Source organism: Branchiostoma belcheri, unplaced genomic scaffold (assembly GCF_001625305.1).
Source record: "Branchiostoma belcheri isolate BF01 breed outbred unplaced genomic scaffold, Haploidv18h27 scaffold30, whole genome shotgun sequence".
In the NCBI taxonomy this organism is placed as follows: Eukaryota; Metazoa; Chordata; class Leptocardii; order Amphioxiformes; family Branchiostomatidae; genus Branchiostoma; species Branchiostoma belcheri.
This window is the reverse complement of record NW_017803910.1, coordinates 3,073,533-3,095,328: the sequence shown is the minus strand read 5'-3', so window position 1 is coordinate 3,095,328 and position 21,796 is coordinate 3,073,533. Positions and strand designations below refer to the sequence as shown.

The window sequence follows — 21,796 nt, the reverse complement described above, 5'->3', positions numbered from 1 at the left end:
GATACCGTCACGACGCTCCCAGTAAGTATGTGGTTAATCTGCAGAAGAAACTGTTGTCAAGAATCTTTTTTTTATCAGAGTATTCCTCTAAAACAGCGACCTGGGGGGGGACCTCGATCCCAGATCCCGCAGTACTAACCTAGTGTATGACTGTTCCCTTAAAAAGTGCGTTTCGAATACTTGCAGAAAGTGCAGCCCATGTTTTAATCGCGTGAGTAAAGAGTTAGTGTCGGGCCAGGTAGGGAACTGGGGCACTCTTCATTGCAGATGTTTGTAGACTGTTTCTCTTCATCCAACTTAACTTCTCATGAGGACAGGAGTCAGTACGGTATCTTAATTAATCGAATTGCATACTATTAGTCATAATAGCCACGAGAGTTAAAGCGAAAGGGGGTCTATGATCTAATCTAAGACATGAAATTAGTGAAAAATATTGTGCCAGGAATGCCAGCAGGACAAGGGTTTTAAGAATGGAAACCATGCCCGTGTAATATACCTTATTACCTGACTCAGCTGCATGAACCCCTGAGGCCAGGTGTCTTCTGTGTTGGTATCATTTCCGTACACGTTATTCGGAGACCTGTCTCCATGCCGATATACCTGGAACGTTGGAAATGGAAACATGGACCGGATTGTCAGCTGAACGATCATTTCTACTGATAGTCGACAGGTACAACAAGTTCAAGGGGGTTCAAACCTAAGACAGTTTCACATGAACATAGTAGCAAACACTGAGAGAGGAAGAGAGAGAGACGCACAAACACGCACGCACACACACACGCACACACACACAGACACACGCACACACACATGTACACACACTCACACACATACAAACACTCACCCATATATACATCAAGCTATGACCTCCGATAGTTGTGATCATGGGACAATTGCTCATAGTCATAACAAACAACGTAAACCTACCAGGCTGACGAATTTAAGAGTCTTCTTGCCCCAGATTTGAAGCCACAGCGAGAAAATCACCGACAGAAGGTACACGACACGACTGGTTGGACCACAATCCACCATCTTCGCTTGTGCCACCCGTAGTGTTATAACCATGAATTATGAGCCGTTGAGGAAATGCTTATTAAAGATTTGAGAAGATACATGTCCAACTGGTCTCGTATATTTGCTCGTTGCACTTTACATTTACAGTACTCTTACACGTACAGTGTATTGTTACATGACTTGCGTGGCAGCCGGAAGTATTGATCGTAACATGAACATGGTTCAAGGGTCAGTGGTCAAGGTTGAGAGGGGGTCAAGGTCATAGGACGCAGTACTGGTATCTGCTACTCAGGCAAAATGATTATGCAGTGAGCATAATATTTAGTACATCCCGTTGTTATATTTTTGAGGGCCTGCATGGGGGATAGTGATCTGATAATACGACTTTAGCTTGCTGCTAATGTACTTTTACGAACTACGTTCAACTTGATTTTTGGGGAGGTTGCCTTCGGATTAAGAACTTTAAAAATGCCTGATTACGCCTTACGAAGAAGGGCATGCAGGCCCAAATTTTTTAGTGCACCCCAGGACGACTTGTGATTGTATTCACTAAGGAAGTCTTAATAAACCAAACCAAATCGGGACCTTATTGGCAGAAAAACGAGAAAATGCTGTAAAAGTTCATTTCAATACAAGTAGAAGATTGGAATTTAACTTGCCTTTGAACCTTTGGTGCAAACATTGTTAAACAGATGTAATTAAGGGTTAATGACCCGCACAGAGGTGTACATGGTGCCATAAGGCCTGGTCATTTTCTATAAACTGCCACGTAACAACTCTTAAACTACCTCGTTCGAGTAATTATGCAAATAACTCTCCTTTGTTGATATAAAACTCATATTGGACAACTATTATTTGGGTACCAACCCTAGCTAACCCCAAATTAGGTAAATTAGGGTTAGCGTAACCCTAAAAAACCCTTAACATCATGTGACGTGAGCCCATAGGGTTGTTATCTAGCTATACATGCAGATGATAACAAGTAAATAATACATCAGCAATATCCAAACACGGGTGGATCAAAAGTCAACCAGTCGCTGCACTGAATATTTTGCAAAGATGGTGGTGGGTAAGTTACTGCTAGCCGTCTTCCTTTTTTCTGGAAGTTGCTATGCCCGGGCGCAACGAGATCACGGTACCGCCCGAGCACTGGTGAGATCTGGTGAGGTTCCAGACGAGGCCGGTAGGGGGCCAGGATCTGAGAAAACCGTTACACAGGAGGTACTAGATCGAGAGGCAAGCCTCCAGGCCAAAGTATGGACTCTAACCAACCGGCTTCTGGACGAGCAGGATAGAAGTAGCCAACTGCAGCAGAACTTCACACAGGCACTGCTGGCACAAGAGTCGAAGTTTGTTTCACTTTTAGACAGTCTGACTGATCAACTGTCGGACGAGAGAGAGAAGAACAGGGAACTGGAAGGTTGCCTGGCCCAAGTACTGGACAAACTGGACAACCTGGCTACAACCTTACAGGCGCATGGCACGACTCTCAAGCAAGCTGTTCAGGTCAGGGCAAAGAGCTTCAGAATGACCTTGTGTTTGTGTGTATGTGTGTGTGTGTTTGTGTGTGCGCGTCCTCCGGTATAATTTCTTCGTACCGTTTTCTGAAATGACAAAATGTTAACATACATAGTTTTATTCCCTCAGTGTTCATGTGGACAGTCAGTAGCAACTGACCCACCTACCGACCCACCTACAACTGACCCACCTACAACCGACCCACCTACAACCGACCCACCTACAACTGACCCACCTACAACACACCCACCTACTACTGACCCACCTGCAACTAAGGTTCCCACAACTACAACTCGTCGCCCCACCCACTGGTTGAGGCATTCACTTGATTCAGGTAGCTCAAACGGCGTTATGCACAATGAGATACAAGTTCGTTAAATGGGGACTCATAACGAGCTGCAAATATACACGAGGACTTAGAACTCAAGTTAGCAAGAAAGTCTGGTATAGACCAAAAGTAAGCATTGATTGTGTTTGTTTGTTTGTTTGTTAACCAACTTTAAGCGTAACACACCAGTTTTGTACTCTAAGAAAGGGATGTAAACAGTAATTACTAAGTGTGATTGGATCTATATTCACGTACATAAGGTGCGGCTCTCCTGATCTATGTGTGGTTCTATGTCCTCAGACCTGCGTCTGGTGGGCGGCAGCGGTCCGCACGAGGGCCGAGTGGAAGTGTTCCATGCCGGGGAGTGGGGGACGGTGTGCCACTCGGGCTGGAGCCTGGAGGACGCTCACGTGGCGTGCCGGCAGCTGGGCTACCCGGGGGCCGACAGACCCACTTTTTCGTAAGGCGTTTTAAATCAGGCCTTTCAAGTCTTCGTAATCCGTAGGCAGTCACCCAAGATCATAACGTAATTCGTAATCAGTACATTAGCCGTAAGGCCACACCAAGTAAATTTTATGGATGACGTCCTTTGGAGACCCTAAATCTAATGCGAGAGGGCGAAAAAGAAACAAGAAGGGCCCTAAAAACAAGATGCCTAGATAAGAAATATTGCACTGCTGACAGGACCGTCCTGTCTGTTAATAGTTCCAAAAACATTTTTTTAACCAGGCACAGGCTTTCGGCGTTACGGGTTTCACGTCAATCTAACGATTTTCGGCACTGTTGTGACTCTTTGGTCATAGTTACAGGAAGCGGAATTTCTTGGGTTTTTTTCTAGGAACAGGCCAAAATCAATGCGCGCGAGAACGTCATCCATAAAATTTACTTGGTGTGGCCTAACACGTAATTGGTCGTTTTCATTCTACGTAAAGCGTAGGCAGTTACCTTTCTGCAAAGTAAAACGTAATCCATAAAGTACCCCCTGATTTAAGGTAACTCAATCTCATAATTTAGCTAACAGCGCCCGAAATAGATTTGCTCAATCCAGAGCACTTTGAACAATTGCTTCTAGATGTTTTCAGCTCATACTTACGCTCATATTTTGTGAACAACTTCCCTGTCACCGTACGGATCATAATGACCCCCAGCAGGAGTCGTCACGCATCGTTATTAAGAATCGAAAACGTAATTCGTAATTGGCGGTGAAAATTTTCGCGTAATTCGTAATCACTAACCCCCATGCTGACCCTCCTCATAGATATAGTGCTCCTAGTGCTAACCTGATCAAGTCTATGTATTATACATGTATAAGCCTGCAGTGAGCTATACTTAACAATATGTGATACCCTGCATCAATTCAGCCGCATAAAGGCTGCGACTGCACGGGTACTGTTTGGACAATAAAAAAACATTTATTAATAATATACTACAGAGCCCATTTCGGCCAAGGCACGGGCCGGATCTGGCTGGACACGCTGAGATGTACCGGGACCGAGGAGCGTCTGACGGACTGTGAGCGCGGAGACTGGGGAGACGTGCCACTCTGCGCGCACATTCACGACTCGGGGGTAATCTGCAAGACAAGACCGGGGGATCCAATGACAATGTCTGGTACAGAATATATTAGCACATTCACATTTCTAATGACCTTAGACAAACCTGTGATGCTAAAACATGTCTGTTCTTACCTTTTCGTCATCTCAGAGAAGCGAGATGTTGACATTACAAGCTTGATAGATATAGTGCTACTACTACTGCTAACCTGATGAAGTCTATGTATTATACATGTATCAGCCTGTATCAGCCTATATACTTAACCCAGCAGATAGGCATGTGCAGTAAAGGTTTTCGTCCATCCATCCATCCATTCCTCCCTTCCTTTCCTCCCGTCCTCCCTCCCTCCCTTCCTTCCTTCATTAATTAAAAAATCCCTTCCTTCCTTCCTTCCTGCTTCCCTCCCTTCTTCCATCCATCCATCCTTCCTTCCTTCCTTCCATCCGTCCATCCTTCCTTTCTTCTTTCCTTTCTTCCATCCATCCATCCTTCCATCCATTCCTTTCTTCCATCCAATCATCCTTCTTCCTTCCATCCATCCAATCATCCTTCCTTCCTTTCTTCTATCCATCCATCCATCCATCCATCCATCCATCCATCCTCCCTTTCTTCCATCCATCCATCCATCCAATCATCCTTCCTTCCTTCTATCCATCCATCCATCCTCCCTTTCTTCCATACATCCATCCATCCAATCATCCTTCCTTCCTTTCTTCTATCCATCCATCCATCCTTCATTCATTCATTCATTCATTCAAAATTGTGTGTCCTCAGACCTGCGTCTGGTGGGCGGCAGCGGTCCCCACGAGGGCCGAGTGGAGGTGTTCCATGCCGGGGAGTGGGGGACGGTGTGCCACTCGGGCTGGAGCCTGGAGGACGCCCACGTGGCGTGCCGGCAGCTGGGCTACCCGGAGGCCGTCAGAGAGACTTATTCGTAAGGCCTGTCAAGTTTTAAAACGTAAAACTATTAAACGTAGTCGACAAAGTACTCAATGGTTTAACGTTATTCTGAGAATTTAACATAATTCATAATTCATTCATTCATTATTTCGTTCATCCATCCCTTCATTCTTCCATTCATCCATCTATCCATTCATTTATCCATCCATCCATGCATGCATCCATGCATCCATCCATCCATCCATCCATCCTACAGCGCCCATTTCGGCCAAGGCACGGGCCGGATCTGGCTGGACACCCTGGGATGTACCGGGACCGAGGAGCGCCTCACAGACTGCAAGCACGGCGGCTGGGGTAGGTTTGTTTGTTTATTATGTTTCTACCGAAGGAAACATATTATTTTGCTCTGTTTCTTCTTCTTCCGTTCCAAACACTGACCTCTGACCTGGTCAATGACCTAAACCAGACTGTCCCTCACCATGGTAACTGGTGTTTGGCTACATAAAGTGGCAATTTTATAGTAGCAAGGATTGAGACTCCTGTCACCATATATATGAATGTGTTTGGGTAAGAATTAACAGATCAGACCATATGCAAAGGTAAACATTATGCATTTGCTTTGCAAATATTACCTTTCTAGTTTGTTAATTGGTTTATTTGCATCGACAACAGCAGGCAAAATCAGCAACAGCAAGGCAGAATTCTGATGCTTGTGCACAACATAAATCATTCATAGAAGGGTCATTGATACAAGTTGCAATCAGGTGTCAATCGACAGATTGCCTCAATGAATCTAAAATATTTACAGGTAGGGTGCCATGGTGCAGACACATCCACGACTCTGGTGTCGTCTGCAAGACTGCAGCGGCGGCCAGCCTGGACGAGGATGATGATGACTTGATATAACCTGACGGTTAACCGACAATAGGCGTAACACACCGGTTTGAACTACTAGTACTCATACCGGGAAGGACCCCTAATCTTTTCGATAAGTGCGGCGGGATCTATGTTCGCAGATCTGTTCTAAACTGTGCTATTAAGGTTATTAGTTTATACCATCTTTATTTCCGATATGGCACTAAAAAGCATATCTATAGCGATAATTAAACTATTCTCCAACTCAAGGCATCTGACTTACAGGAATTTTAACAAAACGTCCCTGCAGTTCTAGATCAAACTGCTAGATGGCCTGATATTTCTGAATTCGTTCGAATGGTGTCCTCTTATTGACCTCAGAAACACCCGGATCTTAGTGTATGGTTGTCGATTGACTACTGTATATCAACAATAGATCTACAATGGAATAGGTTGGATGGATGTACGGAAGGGATCCGGAAAAATACAACGGACCGTGGGTACACTACTATTGATAGATCGGACTGGGGTGAAAGAACAGAGGTACTCGGTTGTGACCATATCATGTACCATGTCTGTTGTAGTATATAGTATAATGCTAAAAGTAGATATAGTCTCACATACCATTGTATTTTCTTTCTTATGTTGTTTGTAACTGCAATTAGCCCTCGGGCATGTATTTGCAATAAACTTTCAATTATATCAGGTTAATTGTTTAAAGATGCGTAAATTACGAAAATATCCCACCGCTGCAGTACCGTACAAATCCGCTGGATAACTGACCCTAATTGACCTTTGTTAGCCCAACCTGCATGTACCATGTACCCATCAAATGTCATAAATATCAAATATCATCAGATATCACAAATATGAAAATAATCGATTACAAAGTTGCAACCCCCATATATGGTATACCTAACACACAACCTCCTCGACGAAGGTAACAGGAAAAGTGTGGACGAAATCCGTGTTTGTGTACGTTTCTAGAATGTGGCACGGACGTAGGTAATCATGAAGCGACGTCATAAACCAAAACACGACTTCAGTAGGTCACAGATGTGCCACGTACAATTATCAAACGCACAACCCATCCTCAACTACCTGTGTCTTCTTTGTAGGGCTCGAAAGAGTGCTGCCAAAAGCAACTTAAAGGTGACGTTATTTTGTTATTTGGTTATAATCTTTCTATTTACGTGCCCCAGTGCACCTTATACTATGTTATAGAAGGCGAGTAGTTCCAAAGTCTTGCTGAACTGTATGTGCTGCGCATCTGTTCTTCTACACATGGTACAGTCTCAGGCACGGTTCTGGATAGTGCTTGGATACACAGAGACCATCCAGAACCGTGCCTGACCCTTACTTTAACCCATTCAGGCATAGACCTAGATAAGATCCCGATATAATACAAAAATATTGCTGTAGCCTGGTACCATCAAATCCTAAGACCGATGTAGGGCTGCTTTCCCGTACGAATCCCGTAGTCTCTTTTTCTAACAACCTATCTGTCAAAGTAAACTGAATAAGCTAAATCCGAGCTGTCACGGTAATTCAGAGAGTTGCCCTGGATAGACAGGTCTGTTCTACTGTTTACGGATTAATGTCGTGAAGGAAGTTCCGTAAACAAAACGTACGAAAACGTAAACAAATCGTCCACAGGCACCAGGAACTGATGGGGCATGGCGAAAGCAGACATGCACAGGTCCCTAGAAATGGCAATACGTAAATATGAATACCTGATATATAAATGAACCAACCTTGCTGTCTTCGTCTACAAACTACTGCCGATTCTGATTCATACTTGACCATTCTGAACAATTGTCCTGTTCTTAGTCACTTCTCGATTGCCAGCTGTCTTTGTCCTCTCTATATATTTTATGTCTATGACTAAGCCTACTAACTGCTGTATCTTTGATATTGTGCTCAACTATATTCATCACTCTGGAAGATTTGACTAATCTCATTAATGCTATGCTATAGGTATTGGTGCGCCAACCACTTTCATTTTATGTTTATGTTGTATTTTATTTCATCTTTATGTTTACATTTGTATTATGTTTTATGAGCAGCGGATTCACATAAGCACAACATGTGCTTCCTATCTAATGCTCAAAATCCATGTGAATAAAATAAATAAAGCCGTACATTTATATCACATATCATATTACTGAATACATTTAACTTAACGATCGATTGGTGTCGTGTGCGCACGGTACTGTTATTACCTTCAAGAAGCGCAGTTCTAAACATTGCCGGACTTTTAGATAATAGATATATATGTACAGCGTACAGTTGAAAGTCTGCAATTGCACTGATGTCTCTTCGTTGATTGAAATAATGTCTTAGAATCTGCCAATATGTTGAAACGTGCTACAATGGCGGTTATCGCTGGAGGTGTCTTGATGCTGATCTATCTTGTATGGAGGACCAACTCGCTGGCTGTTCGAAGTTACCATAGAGCAGAAGAAACAACAGTTGAAGATGTCGGTGTCTTGCCTAAGTATGTATCTTATATACGACTGCATCTGTCACATCGTCTGTTTGAAATAAAATTAGGTAAATGTTGCTTTGGTCCACCATAGCTCCTTTAATACTTCACTAATATATATACATGCGTCTTTTCATCTATTTTGTTGTCTTGATCCATTTCTTCCACCATGTGGTCGCATTACGTCAACTTCCTTTTCTAAATAATGGTCAAAATATCATCGCATGCATGTGAATTGTCGTTATATCAGAACAGAAAACAGAGCCCTGGCTGTTAATTCTACAACTGCCGAAACTGGACTTGATCTAAAGTTTTACACCCAACCCAAGTCACGAGTTTATCACCAAGCAGTAGAAACAACAACTGAATATGTCAGCGTCTTGTCTAAGTATGTATCTTTAGATTCGTTGTCTTTTTCTATTTCTTCCACCATGTGGTCGTATTACGTCCACTTCGAGTTAGTTTTGGTACCAATAGTAAAAATATATCGCATGGCATGTCATTTACTAATTGCCATTATACCAGAACACCAGAAAGAGCCCTTGTTAACAACTCTACCACTGCTGACACTGGACGTGATCTGAGGTTTGACCCCCAACCCGAGCCTCGGTTGGGTACGCTGTTCAGCATGCCCTACGACAAAGGCAGCAGAGTAGAGAGCTACTGGAAAGACTTTTTCACCTTCAGGCAAAACCCAAACTGGAACAACTCTGTGAGTCACAAGAAAAGTATCATGGTTTTCAAAAGAAAGTGAAATGATCATTGTACAGAGTCGAAATGTTAGAGATAACCAACGGTCAGAATTGATTTGTATTAAGTGATTGTTGCGTAAGAGACTGTAACTACATCTAAAGATTCAAATTTACTATTTATAGAAATTTAAGCACATCGATAGAACGTACTGCACCTGCGCGACAACAATAATGTAATTGTGCACAGCAATTCGACAGAACGTCTCGTTTAAGGTATTCGCGCATTTAAGGAAGACATTCCGTCTCTAGTTTTGAAATGCTGTGTCAGAAAACATATCGTCTGCAACGGGCAAAATTCTGATGCAACATTGAACAAACACCCAACGAAAACCGTGAAAAATTTCCAGGTTTCGCGCAGGCGCAGTGCGTTCTGTCGACGTGTTTGACTAAATTTAATCACCCATCATGGCGGACAACACTTACGTCATAGTCACGTGACTTGAAACTTCTGGACGTACTAAATAATCTTGCATGAAGCATGAACTTTTTTAATTATTATAAACAACACACATGCCATTGCAACCTTACATGGCTGAATTGGGGCATGATACACATTAAAATTTATAAAGAACGGTTCAGCAGCTCGACAATAAAAGGTAAAACATGAAAGTTTATCTGTGTTGGTAGTAATCATAGTAAAAGGTTGAACTTTATTCCAACACACAATGTCTACACGGATCATATTCATAGCCACTCCGTCTCTTTGGACAAAGTGAGAATACTGGACACTGAACAGGACTACTTTTTAAGAGGCATTAAGGAGGCCATATATATCAGAGCACTTCAGCCTTCACTTAATAGAGATGGTGGACGATATAAACTCCCTGGCACTTTTGATCAATTGCTTACGTCACGTATCAGTAAAGTCTCGTGTGAATAAGGTCACGTGTTTGTAAACCGTAATTCTCGCGAGATCACGTTGTGAAGTGATTGGTCATTAATTATCCTGATGAAGGCGACAGTGGTCGCTGAAAATTTGATCCGTGTACATATTGTGTGTTGGAATAAAGTTCAACCTTTTACTATAAAAGGTAAAACACTATTCTTGCAGACGTTCTGCAGCTAAACTGCGCGAAGTTGTCCTTTGATCTCAGTGCTCAATTTGAATAATCTTGACTCTACTCGCTTTGACACTTCCAGACATGTAACACATCTCTACAGAAGAAGGCTTTTGCGTCTGAGGAGTTTGGGCCGATCTTTCGACCTGATATTCAGATGTTGATGAACACCAAGTTGTTTAATGAGAGTGAACATTTGCGACTGAAACCATGGAGGATGCCATACGGGTACAAGTACAGGAAAGAAGACATCCCATATAGTGGTAAGAAAAGGCTCTGGTTTAAAAACAATGTAGGGTATATTTGGCATTCTCTTTGTTGTTTGCAAGATGATGGTTGCCCAATTTTTCATAAACAACAAAACATGATTTGTTGTTTATCATCTTGCTTGTGAAAAAATTATGCGTAAAAAAATCGACCGATCCGGATCGAACACATCGAAGTCCCTGTTCTATTTTGAACACCTTCGTTAAAATCAGCCCGATAAAGTTACGGCAAGATATCGTTATGATTCAGATGATACGTGCAGATGATACCCCAGATATTGTTTGTTCTTCTTCCAACTTCCAGAGATCCTGGAGATCCTGAAATTGTTCCCAGCGGAAGATTCCATCTTCAACTTCCGCCACACAGGCAAGCCGAGATGCATCTCGTGTGCGGTGGTTGGGAATGGAGGTATGCTGAATGGATCCGGCATGGGGAAGGAAATCGACATGCACGACTACGTATTCAGGTAGAGCAACAAATGTCCCCGCCCCTGGGGCGTCGCCAAAAAACAGTGGCGTCGTGTGGCGTAATGGTATGGTATATGGACCATAACCTAAGGGTCCTGGGTTCGATTCCACCTACATGCCCCGGCGTTGTGCCCTTTGGAAAGGCACTTTACACGACTTTCCTCACTTCTCTCAGGTTAAAATGAGTACCTAGCTTCGGTTAGGGACGTCCCTCGGATGGGACGTTGAATTGAGGTTCCGTGTTTGGGAGGGCCATGCACCACGCATGTTAAAGAACCCACCACACCTTTCGAAAAAAGGTCTATCAGTAACGCGTTTAACGCCTAGCTTCAGTGTACAGTGAAAAGGCCATGATTACCATGATGAATATGACAAACCGTCATTGAAATTCCGTTCTAAAGGGTGAACCAGGCATACACAAGAGGCTATGAGAAAGACGTGGGCAGCAGGACAACTCACTACGTGTTCTTCGATCGCTCCCTCTCTTCAATGAGGCCAGAGGACTATCCTGTTAGTAAGGTCAGTTTAACCCTAAACAGTACACCTGGGGTCCGCGCGGACCCCAGCACTATATATTCTGTAATATCTTTTTTGTTTCTAAAAATTTTTTTCTGAAATTTTAAGTAATTGTCACCCACAAAGTTGTCTCTCAACACAGTGCAGAAAACTCCGTTTCTACCATTTATAAAAAAATTATATCTGATTTTCTTTTGGGGTCCGCGCGGACCCCAGCCGGCTTTCGATCATAATGGATACACTGGCGTTCTTATACATTACCTTATTTCCGTTTTTATATGTTTTTATGCGCTCATCGTATGTCTACCAAGTTTTCAGAGAATGGTGTAGTGATAGAATTAAATTTTAATAACTTTGGTGTAATTATGACGTCATATGACGTCAGAGCTAATAATATAGTCCGCCATATTGGATTTTGACCAATGACGTCATCAAATTAGCATATTCTATGCATATTAAATGATTTAACTTATATCTAATTATGTAAGATGTTATTAATGATGGAAAAGAAGTGTAATTTAATATAAAACTCAGAAAATTTTCATGTGTAAACCAAAATTACTTCTATTTTAAAAAAAAACTGCCTGCTAGAAACCCGTTGCCATGGCAACACAAAAAACATCAACTTACTAGTATTAAACTAATATGAACTTTTTTCCAGAGACATTTTAGGAAAGGTCTCCAAGTTTGATACTTCTAGCGCAAGCCGTTTAGCCGCTATCTGAGATCAAAGTTGGGCCTAAAAAGCCACTTCAGTCTGAAATGGGTTTAAAAATCGGGTATTTCTTCTTGTCTTCTTTTCTTCACCAAAAAATAGAAAAAGTTCAAAATGTTTGATTTTTGTATGTAATGTGGACACAAAGGTTCCCACATCAGTTTGGAAAACAATTGAGCTGGTAGCATGTTGATAATTTCTAAAAATTAGCAAAAAAACTGTTCTGGGGTCCGCGCGGACCCCAGGTGTACAGATTAATCAGTCCGGGAAGGTGTACTGTTGAGGGTTAAGAACTAAGGGCTTGGAACTTTATTTCACCTTAAAACACTTGTCATTGGTGCTGACTGTGTTTCTTTGTACCGGTGCTACCGTACCTGTACCTGGTGCTATCGTACCTGGTCCTTGGTGCTGTTTTTACCTGTCCTTGGTGCTGACTGTGTTTCCCTGTCCCCGGTGCTGACTGTGTTTCCCTGTCCCTGGTGCTGACTGTGTTTCCCTGTATTTTGGTGCTGACTGTGTTTCTTTGTACCTGGTGCTGACTTTGTTTCCCTGTCCTTCGTGGTTTTTCCCTGTCCTTGGTGCTGACTGTGTTTCCCTATCCCTGGTGCTGACTGTGTTTCCCTGTCCCTGGTGCTGACTGTGTTTCCCTGTCCTTTGTGCTGACTGTGTTTCCCTGTCCTTTGTGCTGACTGTGTTTCCCTGTCCTTGGTGCTGACTGTGTTTCCCTGCTCAACACTCAACAATCTTTGTTTTTTTTTTACTTTCAGAATATCACGTATATATTCGTGCCTTGCCGTAAAAACGACTATGCGTATCTTAAGGGAATAGGGGACGGCATCAACCAGTTCAAAGCGCCTCCAGAGAACGTACGAGTTCTCCATCCTGACTTCATGAGATACATGCATTATGTGTAAGTCACACACTTCTTCCTCTTCATTCTTTCCCTATGAAGTGCAGAAAATTTGGATATCGGTATACTATCGGTATCGGTATACTAGTAGCTGGTGCCATGGTGTATTACGCAGCTGGTGTGTTGTGCCGAAGGGCGTACGGTTATACCGGCTATACAGATACAGGTATAGCTGATATAACCGCCCTTCGATGTAACACACCACAGGGTAAGTCCAATTCTTTGTGTTCAAAATTACAGTTTAAGCTTACTTCGTAATATTCTTTTTTTCACTAGGTGGATGAGGGTCTGGTCTTTTCGTCCCACCACGGGCGGCATCATGACCATGACGGCCCTGCACGCCTGTGACAAGCTCAGTCTGTACGGGATGGGCTACAACATCAAGTACAGCAACCACTACTTCGACACAGAGTATCACGAGTTCCTATCTGTGATGAATAGTCACAACCACATACGGGAGATCCAGTTATGGGACCATCTGGACAAGAAAGGCATCGTAAACTGGTATAGAAGAGACGTTTTCTAAAGAACACTGTAGGTTAAAGATCACTATTCTAAAGAATATTATTCTAAAGAATACTATTCTAAAGAACACTATTCTAAAGAACACTATTCTAAAGAATACTATTCTAAAGAATACTATTCTAAAGAATACTATTCTAAAGAACACTATTCTAAAGAACACTATTCTAAAAAATACTATTCTAAAGAACACTATTCTAAAGAACACTATTCTAAAGAACACTATATTTTTGCCGTCGCCACGTTTATATATAACGTTATGAATAAAAGTGCTAAACGGCAACTCTGCGGCCCCAGAGGTGTTACTGACGGACGACTGCTGCATGAAAGACATTAGCCCATCAAAAGCCCTAAAAATTAAGATAACTGATGGGAACTAGGGCCGAGGAATCGTCCCTAGGCCCTAAAATTTAGAATAAGTATTTTAGCTATAGATGTTCATACGTGTTTAATCATATGAGGCCACATTCACTAATCTAATGGATAGCATCCTCTGGAGACCCCAACACTAATAGGGTCATAAACAGAGGTTAGAAGGGATTAAAATCACCTCAGTTCTGACTAAAGAAGGAGCTAGGAACACGTAAAATGTTTCGCAAGGATATGATGAACATTTTCTATGATTTTATTGCTTGCGGGCGCTGATAAAGTTATCGCCCAGAGGTTCACCGCTCAACAAACGGTGGACTTTGGACGTTAGGCTTGCAGATATGTTTGTAGATCTATAATAGTTTATTTAAGCACGTCAAAGGTCAGAAGGGGTAGCCCAAGGTACAATGTACGGACATGTGACTACACCTTACAACATGTTCACGGGACAAGTTACCTAGTACATATCTACTGGTGATAAAGAAATTGCTGTACACTGTGGACGGGATATTGCCTGCCATGGACACAAGAAGTCGCGACAGACGGACATCGTCCGCAACGGAGTACGATCCGCTTCTGAACAGGATCAGAACTGATTCCTACGCGTCTGGGATGACAACCAACAGCTACGCCGTCAACGCGAAAACTTCACACGGACAATGGCGGGTGTACAAGCGGAGGTGGTACATCCTTGTGCTGTTCTCGCTGGTGTGTTTTGACCAGTCGGTGGTGTTAAACACCTGGTCGCCCATCTCGGACTCAGCTAAGCTGGTGTTCGGTTGGAAGGACGGAGATATCTCGCTACTCAGCAACTGGGGCAGTATAACGTTTGTCGGTCTGGCTTTGGTCGGCCCATGGGTCATTCAATCGCTAGGTAAACATTACACTTGTTACCTCCATGAAAAATGGAGGTATTGTTTTTGGTGTGTGTGTGTGTGTGTGTGTGTGTGTGTGTGTGTGTGTGTGGTGTGTGTGTGTGCGTGTGTGTGTGCGCGCGTGTATGTATGTGTGTATGTGTGTGTGCGTGTTTCGGCATGACCTTGGTCAGGTTGTAATGGGCATGGTTGGTTTGAGGTTTGAGTCTTTCCGAGAGAGAGAGAGTCATACATCGCGTCTACACCCCGTAGCCCTCGCGCTGTTTTCACAGGTGTTTGTTTTGATACATGACCTTCTTGCAGGACTAAGGGTTACAATGGTCGGGACGGCCGTTCTGGTTCTGGCTGGATCCGGTTTGAGATGCATCACGACGAGAACGCCTGCCGCGACATGGTAACTGTTTTATCCAGAACCGTGCATTATCCAGAACCATGCTTTATCCAGAACAATGCATTATCCAGAACCATGATTTATCCAGAACCATGCTTTATCTAGAATCGTGTTTTATCCAGAACCATGCTTTATCCAGAACCATACTTTATCCAGAACCATGCTTTATCCAGAACCATGCTTTATCCAGAACTATGCTTTATCCAGAACCATGCTCTATCCAGAACAGTGCTTTATCCAGAACCATACTCACGCACGGTTCTGGATAGTCCACTCGTATCTAGAATCGTCCTACATACAGAACAGTGCGGTATACAGAACCCTGCTCAGGTACGGTTTTGAATAGTCCACTCTTATCAAAATCTATACTCTTGTACACATGGAGACTATCCAGACCCGTGCCTGATCCTAACCTTAACCCACTCAGACATAGATCTAGATGGGCAAGGTTGTTAATACCATAGTAACGTTTGAATCGTATTGGATAGTAGACAACGTAGGTCACGTGCACAAAATTAACCTGGGCTCTGTGAACCTTGGCTAGTCTACCATGCATAAACCATGCATAAACATATTTATTCTTCAAATCTTGACAATATACCTGATGAACTATACACACATGTACCTTAGGTTGATACATACTGGACAGTTCCTGGACGGACTGGCAGGTATCATCACTATGGCTGCACCCCCCGTAGTGTCGTCTGTTTGGTTCCCTCCAGAACAGAGAACTTTGGCGACAGGTGAGACAAAATTCGTCACGTTTAGATCTCCTTTATCTCTTGTATTTCATCCTATGGTATGGAGTTACATATAAAAATAGATAAATGTCGCTTATCTACATCCAACTGTGACATTAACAGCAGGCTTTTTTGTATTTTTAGAAGTACTGATAACATATCAACTGCATACATAGAACAATTCTGTCCTTGTGTCCTAGCGACCCACCTCTTTAAGTGTATCATTTATGGAGTTCTCCGATGTGTTTTATATCTTTCACAGGTATAAATGTCTTCATCAGTTACATGGGCTATGCTGTGGCGTTTGTGATTGGTCCGTTGGTGGTGACGCAACCGACTAACTCCACCAATCAGACCGCCGGAAATCTGGTTAACGGGTTTGTTTAGAAGCCACTACCTCTTCGCTTTATCTGACGAAATTATGTTAACAAAGAAGTTATAGATAGAATCTACAAAAATATGATTTAAAGTTGGAACTTTTCAGTTGTGACGATATACATGCACTATAGATACTATACATTTTCTGTATTCAGGAACTATACAGCATTTAGGAATGGCACGAGAAAACTAACATATTGTCAAACGTCTTTCGCTAAGCTTAAGAACGTATTTCTCCTTGTAAATGTTCGCCATAATGTTGGGGAAAATAGACAGCTTGTCTTCATCTGATGATATTTTATCTTTTTTTATACGAATGATGTAGGTGTCACCCAGAGGATAACGGCACAGGTAAGCCAGAATGACGTACTCAAATATTAGTATCTTTATGCTGACGATTTCGTGAAAGTTACAAGCAGCCGACTTGTTTTGTGCATTTTTTGTGTGTTTACGTCTTTCTGGTAGTGCAGTAGAATACAACCAAACATCTTCTTGGAAATTAGATATGCATATGCCATGTGCTTTGCTAAAATAATAAGACACAGTTCTTTACAGATCCTTGTTTTGTTCAAATGAACGCGGAGCAGATCTTGAGACTCATGTACATTGGTAAGTAACGTTATATATCAAGCGAATACATGTGACAACTAGATAAGTAACATTTGCAAAGCAAATGCATAATGTTTACCTTCGGACATGGTCTGCTCTGTTTATTCTTACTCAAACACATTCAGATACATGTACTACAAGTATATGGTGACAAGAGCAGAGCAGACCATGAAATTGCAACATTATGTAACCCAACACCAGTCACCATGGTGACAGGCGTCAACAAATCATGTCACTGGTCAGGTCAGAGGTCACTGTTTGGAGAAGATGAAGAAGAGGAAGAAACTGAGCAAAAACAACATGTTTTCCTTCGGTAAACATAATTAGTGATACTTTCTGCCTTTTGATACATTGCACCAAGTTTTAAAATGACATTAATGTATAACTTCATTCTGTAATTACAGAGACAGGTTTTGCTGGGCTGCTCTGTCTTGCCGTGGTTTTGTACTTTCCGTCCAAACCAGCGACCCCACCCAGTACATCTGCATCCACGGAGAGAATAAACCTCAAGGAAAGCTTTCTACCTGTCATTAGGTAAGCATATATCTTTTACTTCCATCTTCCTACGTTGACAAAGATTAATACTTCTCTGTCCTCTGTCTCTGTCCTTGGTGCTGACTGTGTTCCCTGTCCCTGGTGCTGACTGTGTTTCCCTGCCCTTGGTGCTGACTGTGTTACCCTGTCCTTGGTGCTGATTGTGTTTCCCTGTCCTTGGTGCTGACTGTGTTTCCCTGTCCTTGGTTCTGACTGTGTTTCCCTGTCCTTGGTGCTGACTGTGTTTCCCTGTCCCTGGTACTGACTGCGTTTCCCTGTCCTTGGTGCTGACTGTGTTTCCCTGTCCCTGTCTTCTGTTTTAATTTGTTTTAATTTGTTTTGTGTCACCTCAAATACCACCTGAGCTGCTATTTTTAAGGAATGGACAACTCCTGCTGTTAGTACTTTGTAGCGGCATTACGAATGGAGCTTTTGGAGGATGGGGGATGGTCCTGGATGTTAGCCTTTCACCACATGGCATACATCAGGTACACATATTGTGCTTACATGTGCATACTATTTTTTGCTATTTATTTATGCATGCTGGTTATGCACACGTACGGGTTACACACATAGGATTTTTATACTCTTATCAGGAAAGGTACATATACAACAGAGGGCAAACTTCAGCCCTCAATGCTAACCTACACTGTAGACACCCTCCCCCACACACACATACCCCCCCTACACACACACACACAGACACGCACACAGGCTAACATACACATACACATACAGTACAATTGCTATTGGGGTAAAGTAACAAGAAACTCACACACACATACACACACATGCATACACACAAATACACACACACATGTACAGGATAACACAAGTTACGCACACAAAATGTAAAGGAACAACAGTTACTATATAACATGTATGTGATATGAAACCTCTGACACCATTGCTGTGTATTGAGTTTACGTACCTCTGTTATTACAGATAGAAGCCGGGTGGCTGGGGTTCTACATGCTGGTATCTGGTTGCTCCGCCAGTCTCTTCTTCTCCTGGTTCGCACATCTTCATTATTGAGATCTGAAACCCAAAAGTTACAATGCTCAAAACTTTCATTTTAGACATAAAACATAAAAACAAGTTCATGCATTTACTTTTAATTTGCTGATGGAATATTACAGTAAATCTAGAAGCTTTTTTAATGTCATACTTGTCCATTCAAACCAAAAAGTTACAATGCTCAAAGCTTTTATTGTAGGCTTTCTATAAAATAAAGAAGTTCATGGATTTACTTTTAGTTTGATGCTGAAATATTATAGTAAATTTAGAAGCTTTTTTAAACTTATACTTTTTATTCAGTCACTGTGATAGCTAATTCAAACAAAAGAGAATTCAAACTGAAATAATTATGTTTACTGAAGGAAAACATATTGTTTTTGCTACATTTCTTCTTCTTCTGTTCCAAACACTAACCTCTGACCTGGCAAATGATCTGATTTGTTGACGTCTGTCACCATGGTAACTGGTGTTAGGTTACATAATGTTGCAATTTTATAGGAGGTATTTAGACTCCTGTCTGACCATATACATGTATATGAATGGATTTGAGTTACAAATTAACAGAGCAGACCATATGCGAAGGTAAACATTATGCATTTTCTTTGCAAATGTAACTTTTCTGTTTTGTATCATTTTCTTTCTAGTTTTTTAAAGTTTCTGTTGCTTACTTTCCCCTAGGTTGAGTGACCGTTGTGCAGGACGTATGAAGACTATACTAGTCATGTTGTATATTGGTGCTGCATTGTCCACAGCCTGGCTAACGCTAATGCTGTGGCACGGTGTCATTCCCTTCAATACAGGTTGGTTCCTTATTTTTGATTTCTCTTTTTTGTTTTTGGAAAAAGGTAGAATTTTAGGGCTGGAAATACTACCTGCATGTGTAGGTTAGTGCAGGACCTGGTATAAAAATTGGAGCTGTGCAGGTGTTTCTGATGTCTACCTGCACCTAACCTGCACTGGTCCATGTACTGGGTATATGCAGGTTAGTGCAGGTAAAATTGGAGCTGTGCAGGTATTTCTGATGTCTACCTGCACCTAACCTGCACTGGTCCATGTACTGGGTATATGCAGGTTAGTGCAGGTAAAATTGGAGCTGTGCAGGTATTTCTGATGTCTACCTTCGCCTAACCTGTACCAGTCAATGTATTGGCTTTATACATACTTATCTAGTATTATAAAATACAAATGTATTCTGAGTGGTGCAGGTAACACATGTCTGGTGCAGGCAGGCAGTTGGTGTTACCTGCATCATTGCTAATGTGGAGAAAAAGTATTTCAAAGACTGTATTGTATTGCAGTGTCCCTGTATGTGTCCATCATACTAAGCGGGTTATTCGTGAACGGTGCTGTGCCGTTGTTCTATGAGATGGCGGCAGAAATAACCTACCCAATCCCGGAGGCCGTCTCATCTACAGTCCTGATCTGGTCCAACTGCTTCTTTGCTGGAATCTTCCTCCTCATTCCCATGATTCCTGGTGTAGGTGAGGGAATGTACTAGCCTCTACCAGGCTTCAGAGGAGGCTGGAAAGAGTAGATATTGGCAAAATAGACTGGGATAACATGCCAGGAGAGTTGGTCTGCTAAAGGAGTGTACAGTGTGGCACCCTTAAGTCTGTCTGGGGTTGGTGAGTTATGCCAAATGGTGGTTATACCGGCTGTACAGATACAATGCAGGAATGCAAAAAAAGTATTTCAAAGACTGTATTGTATTGCAGTGTCCCTGTATGCGTCCATCATACTAAGTGGGTTATTCGTGAACGGCACCGTGCCATTGTTCTATGAGATGGCAACAGAAATAACCTACCCCATCCCGGAGGCTGTCTCATCCACAGTCCTGGTCTGGTCCAACTGTTTCTTCGGTGGAATCTTCCACTACATCCTCATGATTCCTGGTGTAGGTGAGGGAACATACTGGCCTGTAACAGGCTTCAGAGGAGGCTGGAAAGAGTAGAAACTGGCCAAATAGACAGATAACATGCCAGGGAAGTTGCCACCCTTAAGCCTGTCTGGGGTTGTTTTATTCTTTGAAGTCCACTAATTGCTATCTAATAGGTGCCAAGTAATCCTATTATTGCTCAGAGCAAGCTGCAAACTGTACTCCCTTAGCTATTAGCAGACCGACTCCCTCTGTCTATTTAGCCAATTTCTACTATTTCCAACCAATTTTGAAGCCTGGTTAGGTAAGGGAACAGCCAATCACATTGATAATACTAATTGTTGTTAATGAAATCAAATCATCAATGAAAATATTTACCAAATGATTTAAGACTTGGTTTTCATTAAAAAAAAATTGTCAATCTGCAGCACTATCATTTTGACCACTTGTTCATTGAAGTGATCTCCCTTGATATAATGCATAACTTATGGCAGTAAAAGGCAAAGGGTAAAAGTAGTACCCTTTGAGTAGCTGTCTTCTAGCTCCTGGGATTTGAATCCAAGCCGCCAGCTCACAAATCCAATGCACTTACCACAAGATTTAAAGTTCCAGATCAGATCAGATAGACTGGCCAATGTTTGTGTGACAGGCTGAATAAAAGTTCTAACGGGAACTATGGGGCTCCAGATGTCTTACTGAGGGACGACTGCATGTGAAAGATGTCGGTTAGCTTGAGGAATGAATCCCCTCGAATTCACAATGTTTGTGCTTTAGCTTGAACACCTCAGTGACTGTTACAGCACTAACTTCATGTTTTCTTTCACAAGGCACATTGTGGATGACGTGGTGCATTCTGGGAGCGTTCCTGCTATCCCTGCCACTGCTGATGTTCCTGCGTGGAAACTACCAAAGACTCAGAGTGGACCAAGGACAGCCAAACCCTGTTCAACACAACTAAGTTAAACACACACAGAGACTGCAGTGACCCAAACTCAGACATTATATAAATATGACAGGACAAGAATATTCCCATTAAATTTGACCCCCCAAAAAAACTGACCACTCCTATCGACTCACCCCTTGGAACAGACTTAACTTTTTAAATCTTTACATTTGTTCATTTGCTTACAACAATCCTGTTCTACA

The 21,796-nt window shown here is 42.3% G+C and overlaps 3 protein-coding genes across 3 annotated transcripts; all 3 read left to right on the top strand.

Annotated features, from left to right (window-relative positions):
* The first annotated feature begins 4,298 nt into the window (after positions 1 to 4,298).
* On the top strand, positions 4,299 to 6,256 carry LOC109474141 (scavenger receptor class A member 5-like). The gene is made up of 4 exons (XM_019774348.1): positions 4,299 to 4,471; positions 5,189 to 5,348; positions 5,571 to 5,668; positions 6,123 to 6,256. The coding sequence occupies exons 1-4, from the start codon at positions 4,459 to 4,461 to the stop codon at positions 6,218 to 6,220; spliced, it is 369 nt and encodes a 122-aa protein (XP_019629907.1). The 5' UTR covers positions 4,299 to 4,458; the 3' UTR covers positions 6,221 to 6,256.
* A 2,668-nt stretch (positions 6,257 to 8,924) lies between these two features.
* LOC109474142 (alpha-N-acetylgalactosaminide alpha-2,6-sialyltransferase 1-like) lies at positions 8,925 to 13,958 on the top strand. Its single transcript, XM_019774349.1, has 7 exons — positions 8,925 to 9,042; positions 9,180 to 9,366; positions 10,547 to 10,727; positions 11,035 to 11,197; positions 11,600 to 11,717; positions 13,197 to 13,339; positions 13,616 to 13,958. The coding sequence occupies exons 2-7, from the start codon at positions 9,283 to 9,285 to the stop codon at positions 13,863 to 13,865; spliced, it is 939 nt and encodes a 312-aa protein (XP_019629908.1). The 5' UTR covers positions 8,925 to 9,042; positions 9,180 to 9,282; the 3' UTR covers positions 13,866 to 13,958.
* A 674-nt stretch (positions 13,959 to 14,632) lies between these two features.
* Positions 14,633 to 21,720, top strand: LOC109474137 (disrupted in renal carcinoma protein 2 homolog). Its single transcript, XM_019774344.1, has 12 exons — positions 14,633 to 15,104; positions 15,358 to 15,499; positions 16,127 to 16,239; positions 16,499 to 16,613; positions 16,940 to 16,965; positions 17,170 to 17,223; positions 17,628 to 17,757; positions 18,137 to 18,245; positions 18,703 to 18,770; positions 19,453 to 19,574; positions 20,073 to 20,255; positions 21,478 to 21,720. Exons 1-12 carry the CDS (start codon positions 14,750 to 14,752, stop codon positions 21,606 to 21,608), a joined length of 1,548 nt encoding a protein of 515 aa, XP_019629903.1. The 5' UTR covers positions 14,633 to 14,749; the 3' UTR covers positions 21,609 to 21,720.
* The last annotated feature ends 76 nt before the right edge of the window (positions 21,721 to 21,796 follow it).